Here is a 25,499-nt window from a genome sequence, read left to right on the forward strand (position 1 = left end):
TTTCAAGTTTCTTAGCAGGAAAACATATTTTAGCAAAAAAAAAAAAGCTCAGCAATAAAAAACTAAACACATATAAAAATAAACAAATAAAAACAATATAAGAGAAATGTCACGATAGATATTTTTCTATGGCCCACACGACATGTATCGTCAAATGGCCAACACTGTTTCAACCGAATTGCCTTTGGAGGATTAATAGTTATCCATCCATCCATCACTAGTCTTAAAGATGCAACATTTGCAGCCTATATATAGACATGTATTTCAAACCCAAAATATGTAAACTTGAAAACAATCATCTCAATTATCTTTTAAAGCAAAGACTTCAACCTAAGACTCTAAATGTTATTTTTACGTTAGATGTTTAAGACAAAATAACATAAAATACAATAAAAAGTAAAGAAAAAAGATTTTCTATAGACAGAACATAAAAAAAAATAAAATAAAAAAAAAAACTTTCCCACCATTTCCCTCTGGTATAAATCACCAAACACAAACACCTGCCTGTCATGGAGGTGGAAGTATGCTGGTTTGGGTTTAATTTGCATTTAGGGTGTGTTCAGACTGGGAAAGTCCTTTGGTTCAGATCAATTTAGACTGACGTCAACCGGAGATTTCTGTTTTGGATAAGGCAAAACCACGTGACTAAAGATCTCTTCAGTCATTGGCCAGCAGTTACAGGGGCGGGTCAAAACACATTTTATTATGATGCTGTCTCTCATCTTTGGGGTGTTATGGTGTTGTTTTTAAGAGAATTCTGTTGGAACTACAATAGAACTTTTAGGATGATGTCACGGCAGCAGCCTGCAGACTGAAACTTTGTTCCGCATTATCGGGGGAAACCTAGTCTGGTTCACTTTAAGCGGACCAAATGTGTCTAGTCTGAAAACACCCTTAGTTTTACTGGAACCAAACACCAAACCATAACTCTCTAACAGGTTAAGTCTGACCAAAAAGGGTAAAAAAATAGTGATGATCTTAAACACAGCAACACAATTTTCTGCAACAGAAAATAGCTTAAAGACCCAAGATCCAGTTAAAGTAATGAAACCAACAAAGATTTTGATCTTCAAGAACATTTTTATATTTAACAGCTAAAGAGGTGTAAGGTGGAAACATCAATTTTATTATTTTTTTATTGCAAAAGATTCTTTGATTTTAAAGATCTTTTCAGAGGATTCCTGAAATGTCAAAATCTTAGAATTGAAAAAAGGCCAAGTTTCTTTCTTCACAAGTCAAACCATCTTTGCTGTTTACATAAAGATTTTTCTGCAAAACTGAGAAAATGAACTCTGTCACACTGATCTTTAATAGAAAAACAGCCATTTATTGAGGCCTTCAGAAGGACGAGCGGGGATATACTGAAACCGCTTCTAATATTGACCCCTGTGTTTATAATTCCCAGCAGCGCAGCAACAAATGAGACGATATATGAGAAAGCCAGTATCTCCCGTGACATTTGAGAAAGAATAATATCTTGATGAGTGTTCTTGCTCTGTGTTGTCTTAAGCGCACTGTCTAGACTGCCTAGCACGATTTAAACTACAAACCAAGAATGACATCACTCATTGTTGAGGGGACACATCAGCTTTTTTTGTAAAGGTGCCTCACCGATTACTCATTGAAAAGCCCAGCGCTGCACACACACACCGCAGAAGAAACAGATTGTGTTTCTTATGTCACCAATTCATAGCAAGTGTTTGCTTGACAATGAGAAGCATGTCGGTGTCAAAGCAAGGATGCAGGAGGAACACCTACGAAGAACACTCAACGGGATTGCTTCGTCTTTGTTGGCGCAATTCAACCCTAACTAGTTTAAGAAACGTTGGTTGAATAAATGAGACACTCAGATTAAAAAAAAAAAAGAACTGAACTTTACCAAAGAATGGGTTAATAAAACATCAAATTATTAAACTCAAATCTAGAGAGAAAAAAAAACTCCACTGGTCTCCAACCAGGGATATATGTACTTTGTTTGTGTATCTTTGTGTATTTAAGCCCATTGCAGGAGGTACATATATCGTAATGTACTATTAAGGTCTTTAGACCTGGTTTTCCCATTTACCATCTTAAAATCTTGACTTGCTTGTAGGGCTGGGATTATACAAGTTTGTTTTTTAACTGCAAAAATGTCTATATTATGAGATTATGAAACAATTAATTTCTTTTAACATTTATGTTAATTTAATCATTTAATCAATGTATTTTATTGTTTCTGTAATGAGTTTGATACATCCGTGTGATTCTTTTGTTTTGTTTACTATCAGTGCTTGAAAGAAACCAATTAATTTTCCAAAACAGTCAATAACTTATCAGAATAAGTTAACAGATTTAATCCAAGAAACTAAAAAACACAAATACAGAAGATGGACAAATGGATTTAAAGACCCAATCCGAACATTTTTGAGCTATTTTTCAAAGCGCTTCCAGTGGTCTTTTAATTATATCGTTTTTAGTCAAAACATGATAAAAAGCTTTTTTTTCTCCAAGAACATTGTGTTTGCAGAGCGACAGTAGTTCTTTGGAAAATTCGCCTCGGTTTGTGGGCGGGACTGTTTGCTCTTTCCCTCCACATTGTCGAGAGCAGGGAGCTTGTAGTCCGCCTAGTGGAATTTTTACATCACATTCAAGCTCTTTTTCAAACAACATTTGTTCATATGCTCCTAATTAACAATTTTAATAAAGAAATACAATTTTAAGCTTACATTTATTTATGTACTGCATATTCATTAGAAAAATGCAACAAGAACATGTTAAGAACCCCATTTGTATCAGAGCGGGTCTTAAACTTCAACTCCTGGAGTCACTCTGGAATCATTAAAGGATTCGGAGGAGCCACAACTCAAAAGGTGGAGTCCAAAATTTAAATATGACGTTCAGCGAAGACTAAATTCTCTTTTGTTTTTCTATTTCCACCCAAAACCAGTTTTGCTTAGAAAATAGTTTTTATTCTAGGGCTGCCACAAACGATTACTTTAGTAGTCAACTAATCACCAATAATTTTTTCCGATTAGTCGATTAATCGGGTCATGCGCAAACTGGATGTAAAACACACATCTGAACCATCATTTAACTAAAAACAAAAACAATTAAGATGATAGTTTATTAAACTTTTAATGAATTGTGGAGCTTCTGTTCTTCATTAGTTTCTTGTTTTAAATTATTAGTTGAGTTTGGCATTTAAAAAAAGGAACTCATCAATAAATAAATCAATAAATCAATAAATGAACTATTTTTCACAAAACAAAGTTTTGGTCACACTGACTCAAATATAAAAAAGTTAATTTTTTGGTGCTGAACGCTCCCAGCTTTGTTCCACTTTACAACACTGACTCCATAAAATAAAAAGAAATGACTAATCGACTATTAAACTAGTTGACAATCTTAATAGCCGATTAGTCGACTAATCGTGGCAGCCCTATATTACACAATGGTAAGTTTCATTTATGAAATTGGAAAATTTTGCATTAAAAACATGATAACATTTTAGTCTTTTTTTATTATTAATTTGATGAATTGAAATCACACTAAAGATTGATTTGATATTAATTGATCAACCTAGCCTTATGAACAGACTTTTGTTGGCTTCAGGATTTCTCCTCTAATAACTTTGAGACTCAGTGGTTCCTAATTAGGACCAAAGATTGAGTTTATTATAACGAGAGTTATTTGATTATTTTTGCTGTAGTCTTAAGAGTGAGGGGTTGGAAAACTAAGTGGCTAGTAAATACATGATGTTCCTGATCTAAAGCTGCTCTAATTGGGAAGTTAAAGGTATTGGTGAAAAGTAGACATCTTAAAACATGTAAATGACATTGTCCTGGTTGACAATCAAACAGGAAAATCTTAACAGCAACGTCTGAGCAGATCTCAAAAAAATCATTTCCAGCTCTGAAAGAGAGGCTCTTGGCTGAGGACTTAACAAGTGTATAAATAAAGTTGGTCACTTCCCGCTTCAATGACAGCCTGAAGGGTTTGGGTCGACATTCATGAAAGAGGGGAAGTGAAAAGGGGGGCTTGTGTTGAGTGGCTCTCAGACTTCTTCCTCGCTTTGACCCAATGGCTTCCATCATCTTGAAGAACACGAGTGCGGCTCGGCGCTTCAGCGGCGAAACGTGGAAACGAGGTCCATGCGCCGCAGGGCACGGGGTCCGGGGAGGATGAGGTTAACCCCCCCAAGTGACCCTCTTCTCATCTCCACACAAAAGGAACTGGCTCCTCTTTTTTGGATTCTTTTAATTAACACTTGCATTGAGACTGGAAGCATTCAGTGGCAGATACAGGGAAAGAATTTCCCCTCTGTTATCCCCACCCTCCTGTCCATCTCCCCCTCGGCTCTTTTTACCCTTCTCTGCTATTCTTTTTCTCCGCTCCTCTCCCTCCTTTTTTCCTCGGCGTGTTTCATTTTTCTTTTCTAGTGTCGGCAGTGTTTGGATTAGGTGTCTGGCTGTGAGAGTGAGATAATTACCACTGACAGCTGCAGAGAAGGCTATCACAACCACAGTAAACCGCATTACTCCACCATGTTGTTTATGCAGCAACAGAACGCTGAGAATAAAAAAAAAGGCAGGGTGGGGCTTTGAGGAGGACACACTAAGGTGGTTTCTGATAAGTTTTGGACTCATGGGACGTAAAAAAAAGAATAAAAATGGCGTTATTCCTAGAAACTTAAATGAGGAGAACGTTTCCTCTGAGGATACACTTCACAAGCGGCAGATTTGAAGAAAATGACTCCACAAAATGTCGGGCCACATCATTCCTGAGGGCTACCTTTAGATTCGACCTATAGTCGAATCCGCTGTTGCTACGGTAACCACAAGGCCCTCCTCAATAAACCCTTGGTTCCAAAGGCCCCAATCAGGTAGAGGATGATTCCCTTTTTTTTTTTTTTTTTTTGCTGCACTACAAGGCCAGGCACCTCAGAGGCTACTCGGCATTAAAACATTAGCAAACATCATGAAACACTGCATAAATGTCAGGAATTAGGAAGGGTGGGGTGGATAAGCAGACAACGGGCAATAAGTCCTGGCTGTCAATCACAGCTTTTCAAGAAATTCAAGACATCTCTGATGCTATTAAGCCTTTTCTGGAAACGTCTCCTGCTGAACTGTTGGACGAAAAAAGCTGGAAAACTCAAAGTACACAACAGAAGAAGGCTTGATCAGTGTACTTCCATCAGCAAAGGATGCTGGAGTCCAGTTGGCCTCTCAAATCAGCTGTTGCGAAGACCTCTGTCATCATCCTCTGCGCTGTTCCGAAAAGCTTCTTCAAAGCCGCAAGACTCAAGAGGAATTTGGAGGCAGAGCTACATCATGGTATTTGTAAATAATGCCAGAGTATTTGATTTGATCTACTTGGAATAAAGCGAATTCCGTCAAGTTTTAACTATTGCAAAGCCCAACACACTTCCCTCTGCTCGGGAACTTTCTCCAATGTTATCAAGGCTCTGGTGATGAGCTAAACCCAAAGAAAATGAAAACAAATGCTCAGGCAAACAGTCACACAAGGACAGTGTGCTTCCTCTCGTAATCCTTCAGTTGGCTACGCGGGACTATATTACAAACTGTATACTTGTGAACACATAAAAGGAAATATTTGGTTTGTCAAAAATGGAAGGACAGCTGCACTGCCTCAAGTGTGCTTTGGATAAATGTCACACAACGGTGGCAGAATTTTTAATCACCTGTTTTGAGAACTAACAGGAACAAGATTCTGCACATGTATAAATCATACTATGATTTGTACTGTTAGCATAAATATGTCATAATATAGTGCAATTTTCTCTGCAAATGAGTGACTTCCTGCACACAAAAGAAAATGAAAACACAAAAAAATAATTAAATACACTAAAGTAAAAGAGTAAGGTTACCATGGAGATACCACCGTCTTGAACAAAGAGCTAAATGATCTTCAAATCATTTGTAAGTCGGACAGTGTGAAGAGCTAAAAGTAATATGGGGCCTCTGGCTGCCGTCGGTATTGACCCAAACCCCGAGAGATGAGCCTGGGCTAATGAGCGAGACACCGACGCCGGCTCCCCACCCGCCTGCCCGCCAGGCCAGCCAGGCCCACGGCTTTCCCTGTTAATACCTTCAGACGTTTCAATAAGGAGGCTGTGGCTAGTGCAGAGGCCGTTATTACACTTCTGCCTCTGTTGTCTCTCTGCTCCTTAATATTTCCTCTCAAAGAGAGAACAGACACAGCAGAATCTCACGAGAACACGACCAGATCGAATGTATTCATCGTCCTTTTGCTATATATCACGGTTCACCTTTTGCATGCTTCTTTTTTTTTTTTTTAAAAAACACTGTGTTCTGCGTCCTGATTGGCTTGTCAATTAATCTCCTTTAGTTGCATCTCCTTTAAAGAATGTGTTCAGCTCGTCATTGTTAATCTTTGTTTTCATTCTGGAATACTGGACTTATTTTTCTATAAAAGTTTGAACTTTGAGAGTCTAAAAGTGTTAAAACTTTCACGTCTGTCTGATATAAAGTGTTTAGTGTGTAGTGAAGGATTTTACTGCCTTAAAACATTTAGAATTATTGTTAAAAAAAAAAACTGCTGTAGGGAAAAATCAATTCTGTGATATATCACGATATCACGATATTGGGGATACTTGTATTGATTTTAAATGTTGACTTGACGATATTTAATTATTTATGACGTCCTTCAGCGTCTTACTTTTGTTTTCCACCCAACTTCCCAGCTACTAGTTGGCAGCACTACACCGCGACCAAAACAACAAGATCCACAAAAATTCGCTTGTGTTAAATGTTCAGTCAAACTCTGGGTTTTTGTTGTTATGAGACATTTAATACTTAGTTTTGACTTGGGATTGGTACTGAAATCTTTGCTGTCAGTATCATAAAAACTCGGATTGCGGTCCTGGGTAGCGGCTCAGATAAGGAGTGAAGCAATGCAGTTGCAAAGTGAGTTATCAAAAATGCTGTTAGCAAATTGAGCCAAAGTTCTGCTGAACTTCACAGCAATAGATTCTAGTTCAGCGACAGCGACCTGATGGATCGGAGTGATGAGTACAAAGTTCTGAAAAAAGACCAACGTCGTAGCAATTCGCAGTGAAATACGCATTTACTTCCACGTGTGAGAAAAAAAGAGATTTAAATAAAGCATCTTGGCCACATTCACGCGCTTTCCTTCCTCCTGTCAAATTTAAATGTTTCTGGAAAGAATTGGCTTTTTCCCTTTTATTTTTAAAGACTCGTTCAGGCTCCTAAACTGTTAAAATACTACATTTAGCCATGTTAGAAATAAACAGCACTTTATTTCCTCAGTCATGCTTCTAGAAATGTATTGATTATGGCACATCCATTCCATTTAATTTTTCTCATTCTGAAAAATATTTTGTTGTGGAAATCAGACAATGTTACCATGAGAAAACCACCATGAATTTGATCTAAATACGAGATAGAGTTGCAGCGCTTAAAGTTGTGATAAAATACATTTGACCATTTTTCAACAAAGAAAAACATTAATATTCAGGTATAGTTTTTTTTAAAGTCATACTCTTAAAAAGTTTTTTTTTTTTAAGTTCTGGAACAGTCTTGGGATATATCACGATATGTAGCATATTGCCAGACTCTTGCAAATACACAGTCCTAGTAAAAAATAAGGACGACTACTTCACGGATTTCACCTATTGCAGGTCATCTTTTAGGACGTTAAACGAGGGAACACCGTAACTCCATTTGGCGTCCTGGTATCATACCAAATGTGAGTGGAACTCTGGGAATTGAAGTTTTGGTGGATAAAAAATAATGACAGGAAAAAACGTGTTTTTCCTCTGGTAGTCAGGAGGATAAAACTTTATTGATTCCCAATTTCAAATTCACTTTTCAATAATTAAAAAGTGATGTGTGAAGAAGATCTGCTAAATGAAAGTCAGAAAGTCGAAACTGTCTCCCAGAATAGTAAAACTGACAGCCTAAAAGCTGACGTGTCCCGCATGTATATGACGTGCCTCCAGATTTGCAGCAAGATTTTGGTAGCGATCCCGAGCAGTTTGCTGATCACATAACTCAAAGTCTACAAAGATAACACAAACAACGGCAGATCTGTACTGAACCAGTATGGTTTGTTTCAGGGCTTTACAACTGGCTCTTCTGAGCTGTAGTAGCCCAAAACAAAAAAAAAATGCTTTGGTGGAATAAAATAACAGTTTTTGATTGATAAAAATCAGATTAATTTCAAGTTCCTACTAATTCGCCATGTGGCTAAAGTTCATTTCTTATTATAGCCTCTTCCTGCACAGGACACATGTGACAATGTATAGATAAAAAAAGAGGCCAAGTCAACATCGATTCTCCAAACCAAACATGAATTCAAGGAAAACGTTAGCTGGGCTTTAACACAATAACGTGCGCCCGGGCGGCTCGGCCATGCGGCCTGGTAACCCATCCCAAACCATTAGCATGGGAACACATATGCTGTCAAAGAAGGGTGAAACAAAAGGGGTCAGAGGTTTCTCAAGGTTCTGTATGAGGGCGGGCTCTGATCAGCTTGACTGTGTGCGCAGTGAATGGATGGGAAGAGCGGCCCTGCGACGGAGAGGTCAGCGGCACTCCATGATGTGAGCTTTAATGTCCACAAATAGAGACCCGGGATGGGAACAGTCTTTGACATCTTAATTAGCTTCAACATCTTACTCACTCACTGCTTCTGTCAGATAGTGAGGATGATGGAAAATTAACTTTATCAACTTTTTACCAGAGTTTTTTTCATCTTTAAGACCATTATTAATGATACAAGCAAAGGTTAAAGATGTTCGTTAGAGTGGGTTGGCGTTTTGTGGGTCTTACAGAATCATCCGAAGCAGAAGCAGGCCATCCCTCCCACTGCTGATGCCGAACTGGGATGTTGGTCAAGTCTGAAATGTTCCTTTTCACCTGGAAAAGAAGAGGAATACACAGTTTAGTTTCTTAAAGAAAACAACTCAATTGGAGGCTACTGCAATAAAACTCATTGAAACCAATTCCCTTTTCAGTGAAATCTAAACTCAGACCAGGAAGTTGGCTTCTTCTCAAACCTTATGAGCACAAAGCAAACCTACGAATATTCTCCATTTCTTTTTTAAATTATTTTTTGTTTGAAAACAACAAACCCTAATTGGTCTAAATAAGGGGTCTGCAACCTGCGGCTAAAGACCCACATGTGGATCTTTGACTCCTTCATTGTGGTTCTCAGGTTAATAAAGAATAAAAGAATTAAGGCACACCAGATTATACAGCAGATTCTCCATTGTAGAATACATTCAAGGATTTTAAGTGTGCCTAATGGCTAAAAAAATACAGTAAAGTGCAATTAATTAGCTCTGATTTAAATCAAATCAGTGTCTCCACTTTTTTTAAGGGTGAAGTCAGACTTTGAAGCTCCTCTCAAGTTCTGTTCAGTAAGAAATCCACTCCAATGGCTCTTTAAGAGTCAATGGTTGCAGATCTCTGGTATAAATGTTGTGAACTCTCTCATAAGTAGTTGCAAACTTGCAAAGATTTCAATCCTTGTTTTTAGACATTCAAATATATATTTTACCAGATTTTAAGTTTTTGTCCAAGACCTTCTCAAAATAAATCGAGAACTTTTTGGCCCAGAGAGCTAGAACCAAGAAAATTAAAATTATTACTAAAATGAGTCAAAATCCGGTTATTCTATACTCTTGACGATTGAAAAAACTTGAATTGAGACTATGGTATATTCATTTCGTTGTAAAATGAGTCATTTGCACTCAAATTAGTTTTTTGTCATTGTAATCAAAATGAACTACAATTAGGTTGATAGAAATGTAAGAAATATGAACAATTTGGGTAGAACTAGTAACAAAAAAAACAATTTGGAAATAATTCCATTCATTAGTTTTTTCTTTAATAGTATTCCCTTTTTTAATAATTAAGGTGAATTCCTTGTTTCTAGATTTTAGTATTTTATACGTTTTTGCTAATTAGTCACTGAATGGACAAAATGTAACTACCTTTTAGTGTTTTTTAAAAAAATTAAGATTAGCGTTCTTCTATTCTTAGGGTTCTCTTTTTGCAGTGCGCAGAAAAATGAAAATAAAATTATATTGTTATGATTCTGATAAATATGTCAAATAATTGAACATGTTTTCTTTGCTGGATCATAATGTCATTTTGGGCCAACTTTAAATAAACTCCCTTCACAAACTTGTCAAAAAGGATATCAGTTGTGGCATCAACAGATTTTCTCGTATCAAAACTCGGGAGGAAAAATTTGAACGGAGAATAAAGGAGGACACGAGTCAAAAGGAGAAGAGGAGAAAAGAAGAAAAAAAATCAGCCGGCGTTATTAGCATTCCTCAGATGCCACAGCTAATTCCCAGCAACAACAGCCCCACACTCTGAAATGAACAGTATTTCTCTTCTCCCATTCATGCACGGACGCTGTAGCTGCATCATTTAATAACATTCCTCGCTTTTAAACAGTTAGCAGACAGCAGCGCCTGTCCCACTTAGCGCGGCGTTACACCCTCCAGCGGGTTGTTGGTTTAAAGCCCCAACGCCAGCCTGATGTGCGCCAGTCAGAGCTGATCAAAGCCGTGTCGGTGTCTGACGGCGGATTCTGGAGCGTTTGTTCGGCAGAATTCTCCCATTCAGGCCTGCGGGCCTGGACACTGATGCTAAAACAACTACTGCCCGGCAAACAGCCCTCCATACGCGGGGCAAATCCAGGCTTTGTAAAACACGGTGAGATGTCCTGGCTCCTAGAGCGTGCTCATGGCTGCTGGTCAGGGAGGTGGAAACTTAAAGAATACAAACAAAATCAGGAAAAACCAGCAAAAATAATAAATATTTTTAAAGTAGATATATTTATGGTTGGATCTTACTGCCCAAGCACCTGATAAATGTGATTTGATTCACACATTTACATTTGAATTTAATTTACAGCACAATTTATTTAAATATATCTTAACTTTTCAGACAATTTTGGGTTTTTTTGCATTTCAATTTCTATCAATAACATTAGAAAAAACAGTTAATAATAATAAACCTTAATGAAAATGGATTCAGGATTTCAATATTACCAAATAAAGATAAATCTGATTAAAATTAATCCCATTTTAAAAGTACCAAAAACAAAAAAGATTTTTTCAAAATAAAAACTAAAGAAATTCTGGCTTAATTAAAAGGAGGAATGGTGATGACGAATGAGTGGCACAGTCCATCTATTGTCTCTCTCCAGCCTAAATCCCACAGCACACTGCTTGGTTTCCATCCTTATGAAGAGAAGTTATGGGCAGGAAAGCAGGCTGAGGTCAAAGCGGGTGGCCAGTGTTATTACAGAGTGTAATATCTATGTTTGACCAGCCAGACTACAGGGATTTGACTGACCAGCTGGCCGGCCGATGAATAGAGGGGAAAAGTGAGGAAAAGGAGAGGCATAAACACTAGTAATGAAGAGGCTGCAGTCAGAGGTTAAAGCGGCATCAGAGAAACAACAAACTAACGCCCACCATGGAGAGAGCGAAGGTGAGGGGTGAGGAGGGAGGAGATCCTCGCTGAAAGACACCTGGCAGAAGACAATATCAGCCGAGAAAACGGTCCAACACCACAAAACCACAACCGGCAGGCCAACTACAAGACATGAAGACGATCTAAAGTGTAAATAAAAACAGCAATGCAAAGTTAGCCTGACACATTACTTCTACAAGTAGCACATCTTTTTTTGTTGCATCCAATATTTGACACAATATTGTCCAATGCTGCCCCCTATCTACCATCGTCACACACACAACAAATTAAGTCATATTTTGCTCTAAATGTGAACAAGTTTTTCCCTAAACCTTTAAAAGGAAAATCAATAAACCCACAGAGGTTCATGAAAAATCATTATTTATCCACAAAGAAGAGATTATTTGTACTCAGTAGAAAATTTTGGAATAAAAAAAGATGGAGTCAGTTAAACGCAACGTTTAGGAGGCTGGCCAATAATAAGCCTGACGGGAAAAAAAATAAAAAATTAATGATCCAGAGACTGGTAACGCCAATTTGCCGGTAATCCCCGGTTGGAAGCAAATCACAGAGAAGGAGAGGTCTCCCTTAAACAGTCACAAGCTTCCATCTCCCTCTTTCTTCATCTCTTCTAGACACCAGATGCCATTCTTTCTTTAGCTTTTTCCACCCAGCCCACCAGCTCTCGGTTCTGTAGGGCCTGTCTGCGTTTGCTTCATATAGGTCTCCCAGCTGCGTAGCAGGTCTGGGCCCCAGGCCCAGCTCTGGGGTGGGGTGGTGGGGGGGCGGTAGACGAGGGAAATCCCCAGGACAACTAGTCTGGTCACGGACAACCCAGGACCGAGCAGCCATCCCTATTCTACCCTCTACTTCCCTGGCAAACATTTACTCTCCAGCTTAGCTCAGAAGCTAGCCAGCAACTTACCCCCACACTCTTGTCTGGCAATTCCAATGAAAGTCTACCCCGGCCTTAGGTTGAGATGGAGAAGAAAGACGATGGAAAAGAGAGACGGTAAATGAAGGAGTGGAAAAGGAGGGGGGATGAGGGCACGGAGAGCCAGAAAGGCAAAGCCAGCATCTACGGCAGAAACAAACAAAAAGACCAGAGTCTTTCCCATTGATATGCACAAACGGGGCTCATTGGCTGCTCTCAGGCTAAGACAAAAGCAAGAATGGTGAGAGAAAGGTAGTCTGTAGTAGAGTCCGTATGTGCGAGTGGACACAGTATATTCAGAAAAGGCTGAATGTGCTGTTACTTCTTTGTTTCCGTCTCTTTTTACAATAACAACGTTGCAGAAAACTTTTTTCGAGGAGCAGGTAAAGCCAGGCTCTCCGCTCCAACTTTGATCATCCTTTCTGCACCTGTAGCTGAAATTCAACCACACTTCCATGCTGTAAGCATTTGATAAATGTAGGTTAAATCCTGGGACTCATTTTCGCCGCAGGAGGCCTGGAGGAGTCTAAAGAAAAGCATGTGTAAGGAAAAAACAGCGACACGGAGGCCTGTTTAAGCCCACATTGTCCCGGCTCCAGCCCCTATAGCCTCTTACAACACCCCCGCCGGGCTGAGGAGGAGGCGAAGGAGTCTTAACTCCTTTTTCTGTGACCACAGTACCCCCTCCCACACCACAGGAGCACCTCCCCAGTGTTTGTAATCCCAGCAGAAACACTTAAGGTTCACAGTGGGTGCTCATCAAAACCATCTGCCTGAGCACAGAGGGAGAGGAGGGAAAAAAGGAGGGATGGCAGAGAGGGAGCGAACAGGAGAGCAAAAGAGAAGTGAATGTGAGGAGAAGCAGGCGAGCTCTAGATCAGATGCTGCTCCGACTAATCTGTTCAATTAGCACCATTACAGGCCCTGCGAGGAGCCTGGTGGTCATTGAGGGGTCCTAACCCATACCGGGCTGCAGGACTGAAGCTAAAAAGCGAGGATTTGTGTTTGTTTGTTTCTTGAGACATTGTATTTTGTCAACATTGAAAGCATAGAGCATATAAAATACTTATTTTACTGAAAAACTAATTAATTTTCTCGTTACGGCATTTTTTTCTGCTTTTACAAATGTTTTAAAATTTGAGTTTTTTATTTTTTTTAATTAAAGTTTGGCTTTTTTAATGTTTTATGTGAAAAGGGTTTTTTATTACTATTTTTTTAATGAAAACTGAATCCATATTGAATTAACAAAACCTGATTGAATATTTTCAGATAATTTTAACCTCTAAATACAGTATAATGAAAAAGGGAGAAACCAAAAACATTCTGCAGAATTAGGAACTGTTTTTGAACAGATAAAAACCATTTGGTTTATTAAGAAACTTCCCTATTGGTCTCTGGGAATCGTGCTCCTAGAACGGAGCTGCATGTTGTGAATAATAAATAACAGCTACTCAGGTCTCTCTCTGCATGAGGGGTGACGCCCGGGTCGTACAGAGCAGTAATGCATGTCTGTGAGTGAAGCTACGCGCTAGCTTGAACTCACTGAGCAGCTCATCTACGCCGCTTACCTTTTTAGGCTCCGTAATAACCATCAGACCGAAAAATGCTCTCATTCGGATTGGAGGTCTGATCAAAGATGAATATTTTATACTGTTTTCTTTCAGATGAAGATTTTTGTCTCCTGCTGAGGCAGTTCAAACAACGGTCAGTCATTTAGACCGTCTCTGGCTCAGCAGTCAAAGCAAACAAGAAGTAGAAAGACGGACAAAGTAGAAGAGAATTAGCAATTATGAGTTCTAGAAGATGATCATTTCAGATGAGTAATAAAACTGTGGTCAATGGAGACTAGAAAAGTTTTGCAAACAGTATAAAATGTGACAACAACATCAGACTGAAGCAGCTGATGGGCGGTAGAGGAAAGGTCCACAAACTTTTACAGACAACAGACCGGTTTATTGTCAGATAATATTCTCCTGGACTGGCCTGTACGGAGCTGAAGTGGGCGTCTGACTTTTTTTATTATTATTATTATTTTTTTTTCTAGCTTCCAGTTTCACTTTACTTTAGAGGGAAAATTTTATCTTCATTCTCTGTAAAATATCTGCAGATTTTCGGCAGGGACTATTAAAAAGTGATGTAGATTTTCACTTAACTCATAATTGAAATTGAAGCTAAAATATAAAATATTCAGACGCCAACTTCAGCTTCACCTGAAGCTACAAAATATTTCTAAAACTTGTACTTTATAAATATGACAGTAAACGTGAGCAACTTTATTAGCATCATCCTTGTAACATTAGACAGTCTGAATGCTGGATTTTGTGCATTAGTGGTGTAAAAACTCCCTTTAAAAAAAAAAATTTGATTCATATCATAATTTGTAGTCGCCGATCCAATTTATAGACACAATTTGTTCATTTTGAACGATCAGATTCACTGATCTAAAATTGACCCGGGAAATCTTTTTCCAAAACTTCAACCACGTGACTCTGAGTTAAATACTGAACAGTCCAGATGAAGTTTCCAGATTCTTTGTATTTCTTGCAAGATAATCAAGTGTAAATTAAATATGTGTACAAACAAACAATTAATGTCTAATAGATTCAAATTTTAGTTTTATAAAGTTGCTTTTCCACATCAAAATAATCCAACATTATTAGAACCTTCCACCACACTGCATGGTCACAAGTCTTTGCTAAATTCAAAGTGTTTCCACACATTAGACTGTAATGATGGTTGATTAGTTTTTTTATGGTAAAATAAACCAACCATGGATTGATGTTTATATTATATTTAGAAAATACCAGTTTTATGACAGTTGCGTCATTTTATTTTTCTTTATTTATCCATCACACCTTATAGGTCAGGCGTGGCTGAAGCTAGCGTCTGGTTGTTAGCCTCCACTTTAGACTTTAAAGGGAAAATCTTCATCACAAAGTTCAGACATTTTACAAAGAATGAAGATTCAATCATATAAAGTTGCAGATTTATGGAAACTTGTAAAGGGGACATTTGAGAATTTTCTTAGAATTAGGTTCAGAAACTTTAGCACATAAAATGTTCCATTGTGTTGAAAAAATACCCAATGAATGAAGATTTATGTAAAGACAAAACATGATCAATCTTTTTGCCCTAAAAGATATTAGGAGCCTGGATTAAGTTCTAAAATAGCATTCTATGCAATAAAAATATGTGAAATTTTCTTTACGACTTCTACAAATCAATAACTTTGTTTCATTGAAATCTTCCTCATCTGTATAAAAGATATCTACTGATATTCTTAGACTTCTTTAACTATTTTTTTTCTAGTAGCATTTTATTTTGAAAATAGATTTTAAGAAACCGGAAGCTTAAAAATACCAACTTCAGCCCTTTTCGGACTGTAAATATTTAATCTAATTTAAATCGGTCCGTAGACTGGGAACACTGCTGTAGATGATGCATCTCTGATGTTTGAGGCGTACCTCCTGGATGGTTCTTGAACCCGGGAAGTTGAGGCTGTAGTCTCTCTGAGCCTCACGGTGGCTGATGATCAGCAGGAAGCTCTGATTTAACGAATCCTGAAGAGCACTAAAAAAACAACAAGATAATAACAATGAACTTGGAGGAAATGAAAGCACATCGGAAATATACAGATGCCAAGGAAAGCAAACATTATCACAGAACGTGACCCAGTCAATGACGGGGCAAGACAAAACTTGTCATGTGGTGGCGGCCTGAGGGCCCGGAGTGGCTGGATGTCTCCTCAGAGAGCCAGTCACCCACTTAGCTTGTCTTAACAAGCCTGTCCAGAGCGCCGCTCGGCTCTGCAGGAGCTCACAGCTACGACCACCTGCCTTCGAACAGCAAGGAGTCCATCAATCTGCTAACTAAGCTACTGCAGAGTAAACAAGGACAATCTGTACATTTCTACCTGCAAAGCCCGAGGAGTTAATTTCACTGTGACATTAAAGGAGAAGCATTAACTGAACTCATCATTGGGATCTAATGGGGTCTCAGGTGGGTGTTTAAAAGAAAACGGTATTCAGTGGTAGATTTGGACTATTATGATATTTAATTGGAGCAAAACTGCTAATTTTTGGACTAAAATAGAAATACGTAAAAACTGATCCAACTGTGGTGACCCAGTTTAAAAATTCCTTTTGTATATTGATAGAATGAAAACATATATATTTTAAGAAACTAAACAGAAATTACTTTTGAGCCAAAGGAAAACAAACACCATTTTTTTTTTAAATGCGGCGAAAAACTCCTATTTTTGTGAGTAATTTTAGTCAAAGAGGGTAAATATGGAGCTAACGTGGGGCCAGTTTTATTTGAAACACAACATAAATTAAAATAAATGTTGGCGTTTGATTTAAAACAAATTTAAATGTCCGAAACTTTTTGTTTTTCTAAAATTAACTTCATTATTTTCAGCTTCAAATGTTAAATTTTTTAGGCTTTCAAAATTCAAAAACTTCAATTTCCAACAGGGTTAAAAACATTTTCAAACAGAAATTTTAAGATTCGAAAATGAAAAAAAAAGTTTTGAAATTGAAATTTTGTTTATTTTAGAATAGTAAAAACTTTCAGACACTATTCTTTTTTTTGGCCAAACATCAATATTTTTTTCAATTTGTCTTATTTGGGTTTCAAATAATATTGGCCCTAATTTAGCTCCATAGATCACATGTGTCAAAGTCAAGGCCCGGGGGCCGGATCCGGCCCTCCAGATCATTTTATTTTATTGTTATTAATGGCCCGATGTTATCTTGAGCTTATTTCTAACTTGTATAATTTCTACAAAATATATTTTTATTGAGAGTAAAATATTGAAAGTTACTTAAAGTCTAAATTCATTTATTCTGGAATAATATTCCTGCCTTTTTATCATTCATAATTATGTTAAAAAGTTACAATTTTAAACTTTAAAAAAAACTGACATTGTGGTAGCTTTTTAGGCTATTTTGGCATTTACTAAGATCTTTTAGGCTATTTTGGAGTTTAGCTAATATTTCAGCGACATGCTATTTTGGCTAATTAAGGCTTTATAACCTAGGTTTTTTTATTTTTATTTTTTTTTAGTTTTTTGGATAATTTAGCATTTAGCTAATATTTTAGCTGGTTATCAGCTTCAGTGTTTTTAGCTATTAGCTTCAGTGATTTCAGCTATCATCTTAAGTGGCCAAATTCAGGTTACAGCATTCACACTAGTATTATCACAGGTAATGCTGTATATCTAGTTCATAATTAGGTTAAAAGGTCAGTTTTAAAATTTAAAAACTGTAGTTTTAGAGTGTTCAATAAATGTTTATCCTGTTCGGCCCGTGACCTAAGGTGTGTTTTGGATTTTGGCCCCCTGTGCGATTGAGTTTGCTGTAGGTAAACGTCTCTTTCTGGACCGACATCAGTTCTTCACAGCATTTTCAGACAGAGAAGTGGAGGAGGAATAAACTTCTAGAGGCTTCATTTACAATAAGCTTGTGAGGTTAAGTAGCATTTTGAGGAAGCCCAGGGTCTGTGTGAGCGAATAGCAATGGGAGGCTTAGAGGCCGAAACAGGCACTTAATCGGGGCTCAGAAACCAAGAAAGAGTTAAGAGGAAGAGAGGGATGAGGGAATTAATATGTAGCGCACATATTAATTATGCAATCACACCCTTAATCTGTGCAGATCTGGACGAGCTTATGTTAACAGAAGCTCAAATTTACTGTAATGACAGCATATTTACATTTACTAAAACTATGAAATCAATATGTAAATGTAATGTTTGTTGTAGCTAACTAGAGAAGATTGGAAATGTGTGGAGTGGGAAGGATGGCTGCATATGTAATAGGGGCTGAACAGAAGGCTGAGAGAGGCTGGGGTGTGCTTGAGAAGAGAGGAGAAATGGAAGGCGTAGGGACACATAAATAAGGATCTCGCTAATATCATGATTATGTTTGGACAGAGTCTCGAGCTGCTGCTGCTGGCAGGCAGCTAGACTCCTAAATAGGCAGAGATAGAGGGTAAACTAAGTGTTACTCTGTCCTTCCAAGCAAAGAAAGAACATCTTAGCCGCCTTGGATGGCAGGAAGACAAAACATTCTGCTCGAAATTTGCTCTGAAAAGACAGACCCGTTGCTTTTGCTCGATGGTACAAATATAGCTACTTAAAAAGCAGAAAAACAAATTGCCATTCATAATGAGTCACTTCGAAAGCGGTTTGCCATCTGTCTGGAAATGTGGGATGTTGATATGAAAACAGAAGGGAACAGGAGTTCCTACAGGCCTCCTCACAGCAGTGTGGGGTGGAAATGTCTCTGTGTTTGTCTCTGCCATCAGAGGTCCTTTTTTTTCCTCGCTCAACACACACAGACTGTGACATCTAGGTCGGCCCACAACATCTCTGGAGGCACCTGACATGGCATAAGGGCGGCGGGAGGAAAATGTCATTTAACTTTATGGACACCCAAGCTGGAGCAGTCTGCAGCGAGGAAAGAGCAGGCAAAGCAGATTGGTTTCATTCTGAGGTAAGCCCGTCGCCTAAGCTGCTCGTCCCCCCGGCACAGAGCAGACGCTAGACCTTATTAAAGTAGAACCGCTTGACACAGGGATGCACACACACGTGCACACAAAGTGACGGGAAAATACAAATACCCGTATATGCCACAGCACACAGTCCTATAACCAGCATCCCTAACCTTTCCCTAAAACATCCCGAGGATGCCTCATCCTAAAATGAAACTGCACACAGTCTCCTTACCTTCTCCACATTTTACATCCACAACAGAGCAGAAAAAGGCGGAACGGTTCGGCCTCTGCTCTGTTCTGATCGGCCATGTTGCCCATTAGCTTCTAACTGGACGGTTCTAATGAAGGTTGTCTGCAGCTCACGCAAAACCTAACATACAAACCACCTAATGAATCATTTCTCCAATTTAAAACTTCTCCGAGAGTTCAAATTAAAATAACCTTTCGTCGGCAAACACTCTTGCCGGGAGCCGGAGAGGAGAATAAACATGAAAGCCTCCATTAAAATATTCATCAGGCTTTCATCATTTATGCAGGAGATAAGCTCCTCCTCAGAAGTCTCTTGTGTTCACAGGCGCTCATCAACACGGCCTTCTCTGGACTCCAACTAAAGAAGCCAGTCTCATAATCAGCCAAAAGTCCGGTTGCCCCGGAGAACAGAATCCTGCCAGAACAACACCTGGATAGACCGGGAATCTTCAGACATACCTGAGACAGAGAAGAAATCTTCCAAAAGCCTCCAGATTTATTTCTAATCAAACAAGACAACCAGGAGGAGTTTGCTCAGCGCGACCATAATGACAGAGCAGCACTATTTAATCAGCGGGTTTGTTTTAGGTGTGTGTGCACCGCATGAGCCAAGCTCTACAAAGCAATTGCCAGAGTTATTACCATTTATGGGACATTTGCATTTTTACTTAGCAACAATCTGAAGCAAATAAAGGATTGGGATTTGGGGGAACGACTGACCTTTTCAACTAGACAACTGACTCGCTAATTTAGCTCCGACAAATAACTCAAGCGAAACATGCTCAAACTATTTATAATCTAAATCTGTTCAGCTTCAGCATTCACAGCACAGTTTGCAATTAAATTAATTGTTTGAATTATTAAAAAAATAATTTCCGACCTCCCCTCAAAAATGTAGGCATTATATAAACATGCTTTAAAGACAAAATAAACAAACTAAGAGGCAAAAAAGTCAAAGAACAAAAGCTAAATTCTCTCTTTAAATTTGATCTGAAAAACATCCTATTTAGATTAAGACAAAAGATATTTAAAAAACTAAATTTAGACAACATAATTGAAGGGAGATTACCTAAAAAACTAAATAAAAGAAATCATGCCTGTGTTTTTAAGTAAAAATATGCAAGAGAAAAAAAATACCACAATATTCTCAGAAATCGTAAGAAATAACATTTAAATGTGATTGTATTTATGCTAATTAGATGATAATCTCATGCAGGCATGCAGATAAAGGAGAGACGAGGATTAGATCATATTAACGAGTGAGCGAATGAAAAAAAAACAGATCTTTGATTTGGTGAGCACCTGTTTACCGACGCTGTGAATAGAAATGCAGAATCTGTCATAGAGTTGTTGCAATACGATAAAGCAAATACACTTTAATGTATTATAAAAATATTAATTATTTATTTCCTTTAAAACAAAAACATGTTTTTAAATGGGTGCAACAATTGCAAAAACAAGTAGAGCGATTAAATGAATTAGATATAATTAAATATCAAATAATGACGATTTATTTTTATTTAGTGCAGCTCAGACAGCGGCCGAACATCCGCCTAATGTTTGAACCGACTGTTAGACCGGCCGCCTGCAACAAATTTGCAGATACTGGAGATTAATTGTGTGTTCGCTGTGACTGCGGTTTATTTTTATAACAAGCTAACAGCTTGTTTGGTCTCACAGCGGGAGGCCGCTCCCCCTAAATTCTGCGATCTGTCACCTATCGTCTCCCATTATGACAACAGGGTCGCATCCGCACACGGTCGCGCACTAATGCACAACCGCGTGGGCGCGCACACGGAAGACCACCCATTTCTTTGAGCCCACACTGTCCGGCACTAAAATAGCCGAATAATGAGCTCCCGACACCCAAAATGATATCGATGACACTTGGAGGAATGGCAGCGGCGCTGCTAAAAAGACGCGGCGGTTCGTGTGAGGGTGAGAAGATGAGGAGAGGAGAGGGCAGGGGAGGGGAGCGCAGGGAGATGAGGGCCATTAGCTGCCAACACAATATAACTAGCACTTAGCCTAACTAGCACGCAAAGAGGCAAACTGCCAAATGACTTATTTTACAAGTGTTTGGCTGACATGTGAATGCTTGTTTGCTCGGGAGCTACTGTGCCGTTTTTTTGGCTGCACGAACAACAAGTGACCACATATATTTTTGCTTTTTAAGAACCCAATATCTGGACCAAATTTGATCTTTTTAAAGCTTTATTGTGCTACTTTTAATTCCTAATTCATTACTTTCATACCATTAACAGTAATATAACACATAAATATGAAAAAATTCACTCTTGAACATTCCTGCTGCTGCTGCTGATTTAACCCTTAAATGTTGACATTCTTTCAACAATCGTAATTATTCAACCGTTTAGACCAGGGGTCTCCAACCTGCAGCTCCAGAGTCACAATGGCTCTTTTCCCCCTCCATTCTGGCTCTTTTATCAAAGAAATTTTCTAAATGTTTTTAAAAAGTAACTCTAAAGTAAGAAGTGAGAAAGTAAACTAACTCATTTATGAAAACAGTTGTGCGCATCACAAGTCGAACTACAACATTTTGACAATTTTTTATGCTTCTTGTCCAGTACTAAAGAAAATCAATAAGCTGCACCAGATTATAAAACAGATTTCCTTTAGTATTTTTGAAAAAATAAACTAATTTTAAGTGTACATTTATGTCAGAGATGCACCTTCAACAGTCAAATTAACTGTATTTTTATTTAATAACTGCTACCATTACACTTATTACTACATTTGCTTCACTGAGATGATCATATGTGGCAGGGTGTTTTATTTTGAAAGGAACTCACGTGAATTTCTGTCAAAAGTTTTCAAAAAAGGGCAATTTTCTTATAATGTTGATGTTTTATTTGAGAAAAATAAACAACAGTTCATTTATGTTTATTATAATATTACCAATAGCATAAATACAAATCATTGTCTTATTTTTTAAGGGGTGAGTGAAGACTTTGTGGCTCCTGCTGAGTTGTAGTCAGAGAGAGGACTTTCAGAGTTGAAGGTTGCAGACCTGAATTAATGTAATTTTGGCTGATCCTGCAGCAGATAAAAGCAGCTTTGTGCTGATATGCAACATTTTAAAATATCTATTTTGCACTGTGACAAAATCAGCTGACACACACATCGCATAAACCATCAAAGAGCGTGTGTTATTTAGATGTGGCCAGCAACATTTCTGATGTTAACGGGTTACTGTAGCCTCGGTGAGGAAAAGCACATCCTCTATAATCATAAAAATATATTTTTAAAACAGAAATTGTGCAGAAAAAAACTCATAGATGCACACTGGTCGTCTTTATTTTTTTTATCTAATTACTGATGTGAGCCCTTAAACAAGATTTAAAAAAAGAAAATCTCACCCTTTTCAGTAGAAACACACACCTGAATACTGCAGCGATTATTCTGTGAGTGACCTTTCAGAAGGAAAAGGCTACTAATGTGGTTTCACGGGATCGAACAGTCTGGCTTCAGGAAGCTTTCTTTGGGTCTCGACTATTACTTAAAATGCCAAACTGTGGCAGAAAGCCACGGATAAAAGCAGGTGTGGATGTCATGCATAATTTCTAAAGTGCAGAATGTAAATCGACATTCAGCCAGCAACAATGTTATGCTGAAAAATTCAAATAAAAAGAGGATAAATTATTTACAAAACAAATGGAAGCTTTGGCAGCAGATGCTCCTCTGGAAATGTCAGAGTGGATATAAGAAAATGAATGTGCGCCAGCAGGTCAAAGGTTCCTTCATAAAACAAGGATGTGGTTTATGCTGGAAGGATTCATTATTCTAGGACTTAGGGCTCCACCTGCTGGTTTATTATATGTACTGCATGCAGTGTCTCAACATCAGTCTTGCGTTTTATTCAAATATTGAGGAAAATGTTAATTTAAAAAAAAAAATCACAACAGAATAAAGTTTATTTAACGTTTTTTTACATAATTTTTCAAGATCTACTCTATTGTAAAATCATTCACAGTGGTCTTTTAATTATAATTATGCCATTTTTAAAAATAATCTACTCCTGATCCAACGATATTTGAATAAAGAAATACTCAGTAATGCAGTTTAATTGTTTAATTATTTTTACATACGTCGCCCATCACAAAAAAAAATGCTAAAATGTTAAGAACACCAAAAACACAATTTTGATTGGAGTGAGTCTTTAATAATATGAAACTTTTTTATTTGAAGATTATTCCTGTAATGTTGCTGTTTTTATTGATTTCTGGGAAAGGTTCAAATTAAGAAACTGTTTTCTGTCACAAAACTGAAAATTCAATTAAAAATATGTCAAAATAACAGCTTTTTGGGGATGTTTCCAGATTTAAACAAAACCTTTTACTTTCTTAAAAATAAGGGGAGACTCTCCAAAAGTAGCAGTTCTGTTTGTGAGCAGTTGTAGATTTTCCACAAGACCAAACAACAATATTCTTTCACAAAAAGCAGATAATAAGCAGCAGAATGAATACCTGTTTTTGCTAGTGCTGGCAGTAGGTGCGATGTCTGGGGTCAGGACATAAAGGCTGTTGTTCTTGGGCAGGTGTAAACTTTTCAGCACCGTCTGAAAATCCATTAAAAAAAACAAAAATACAGATTCTTTTAACTTAATTTTTCACCGTAGATAAATAATCTCCTAAAAACAAGTCAGTTCTAAAGATATTGTTCTAAAAATACTTGAATTGTGATAAAGTTCATAATGTGGCCTCAAAAATTTTGATTAAATCTAAAAGTGTCTTTTGAAAATGTGTTTTTATGCAAAAACTGACTGATTTACCAGTTAATAAAAAGGGAAAAGGGATTTTCTCCAATGACTTATGTTTGCTTAAAAAATCCTGACAGATGACTCACGCTATCGGACACGTCGCCGCTCTTCCATCCCTTCAGCTGCATTTTGGATACTGGAACGGCGAGCTCTGACTCCAGGATTTGTTTGATTTCTCCTGTTGACGTAGACAAGAGCAATGACTGTTATTAGATTCATTAATAAACATAAACAGCAGTCTTTCTGAAAAACTAAAGGATCTCCTTGGGAGTTTTTGTAAGATTATGACAACATAAGAAGAACACATTTGTAGCATTTCTTGTGTGATTCTGCCTTAAAAAATAACGTTTTTCTCATAAACTTCTTTAAACTTTTTTTAAGAAGCATCTGCACATTTTTCCTCTGTTATAAGGCTCTTTTTGCTCATACAATTCTTACTTTGTAACCCTTGTGCTATCCTAGGCATGTCTACATTAAAAGTCTGGACCCCACAAGACAGCACGCTGAACTTTTTTTTCCACAGATTTTTTATCTTGACTGGTGTCCATGGCAGACATAAATTCCTGTCCACCTTTGTCATGGGAGGGATCACGAATCGATATAAGGGTCGGGTCATCTGGACCCAATAAGAGAGCACAAGGGTTAATATTTTTGTATACCGTATTTTCCGGACTATAAGTCGCATCGGAGTATAAGTCGCAGTAGCCAAAAAATGCATAATGAAGAAGAAAAAAACATATATAAGTCGCTCCGGAGTATAAGTCGCACTTTTAAGAGAATAGTCCAACATTTATGAACAAATTCAACAAGCCCGACGTAACGTTGCATTTGACATCAAATGCGATTCATGCATCAAATTCGAGTCCGCTGAATCTTTTGATGTGCGTCTAAGTTAATGCTCAATGCTTGTCCAAAAATGTGTTCATAAACTAGACACTCCCATTGGAGAAACTGTCTGAAGTTTTTAGCCTCATTGCTGCATGATGGAGGCTTTGACTGTTTATCTCATTTAAAATGCACAGATGATACGGATGATGTTGAGAGGTTAAGTTATTTATTTTAAAGAACTCCACAAAAGCATCTATAATCATCTCTCCATTCTGGATTCGGCAGTTTTTTGTCTTTCTTGACTATCGTTACCTTCTAGCCTGCAGGAGCTGCATCTAAATGACAGTTTTTAGCTGCTCTTCTGTCTGTTTATAACCCAGTTTGATGGCTTGTTGTCCTGCATTAGCCCAGGAAGAGAAAAATAAAAACAATAATAATAATGTCTTGATGCAAATGAGAAAAACATCCTAACATCCATGAGGAGAATGATTAGATTATCAGGAACGTTCGTTTTGAAAGTAACTTCTTCTTCTGCGTTTCTGTCAGCTGACAGCAGTATATACTGATACACAAACCTACGGTGCCCTCTAGACATTAGACATAGCTTAGACATAGCTTTATTAATCCCTTTGGGACACACCCTGGGGGAAATTAGGAAACTCTAGTGGTTGTTATTGGGAAACAACCGACAAAAAGCAACCGGTTTAAGTGGGGAAAATAACAAATATATGAGC

At 37.8% G+C, this 25,499-nt stretch overlaps 1 protein-coding gene across 1 annotated transcript in view; it reads right to left on the reverse strand.

Moving 5' to 3' along the window:
- Nucleotides 1-25,499, reverse strand: part of faf1 (Fas (TNFRSF6) associated factor 1) — a 74,251-nt gene that overhangs the window by 36,918 nt on the left and 11,834 nt on the right. Inside the window, exons 5-8 of the mRNA XM_024278954.1 lie at nt 24,024-24,115; nt 23,645-23,736; nt 15,879-15,984; nt 8,817-8,903 (exon numbers count right to left, since the gene is read on the reverse strand). Coding sequence (XP_024134722.1) covers nt 8,817-8,903; nt 15,879-15,984; nt 23,645-23,736; nt 24,024-24,115 — 377 coding nt within the window. The remainder of the gene's footprint in view (nt 1-8,816; nt 8,904-15,878; nt 15,985-23,644; nt 23,737-24,023; nt 24,116-25,499) is intronic.

This window comes from Oryzias melastigma, linkage group LG4 (assembly GCF_002922805.2).
Source record: "Oryzias melastigma strain HK-1 linkage group LG4, ASM292280v2, whole genome shotgun sequence".
Classification (NCBI taxonomy): Eukaryota; Metazoa; Chordata; class Actinopteri; order Beloniformes; family Adrianichthyidae; genus Oryzias; species Oryzias melastigma.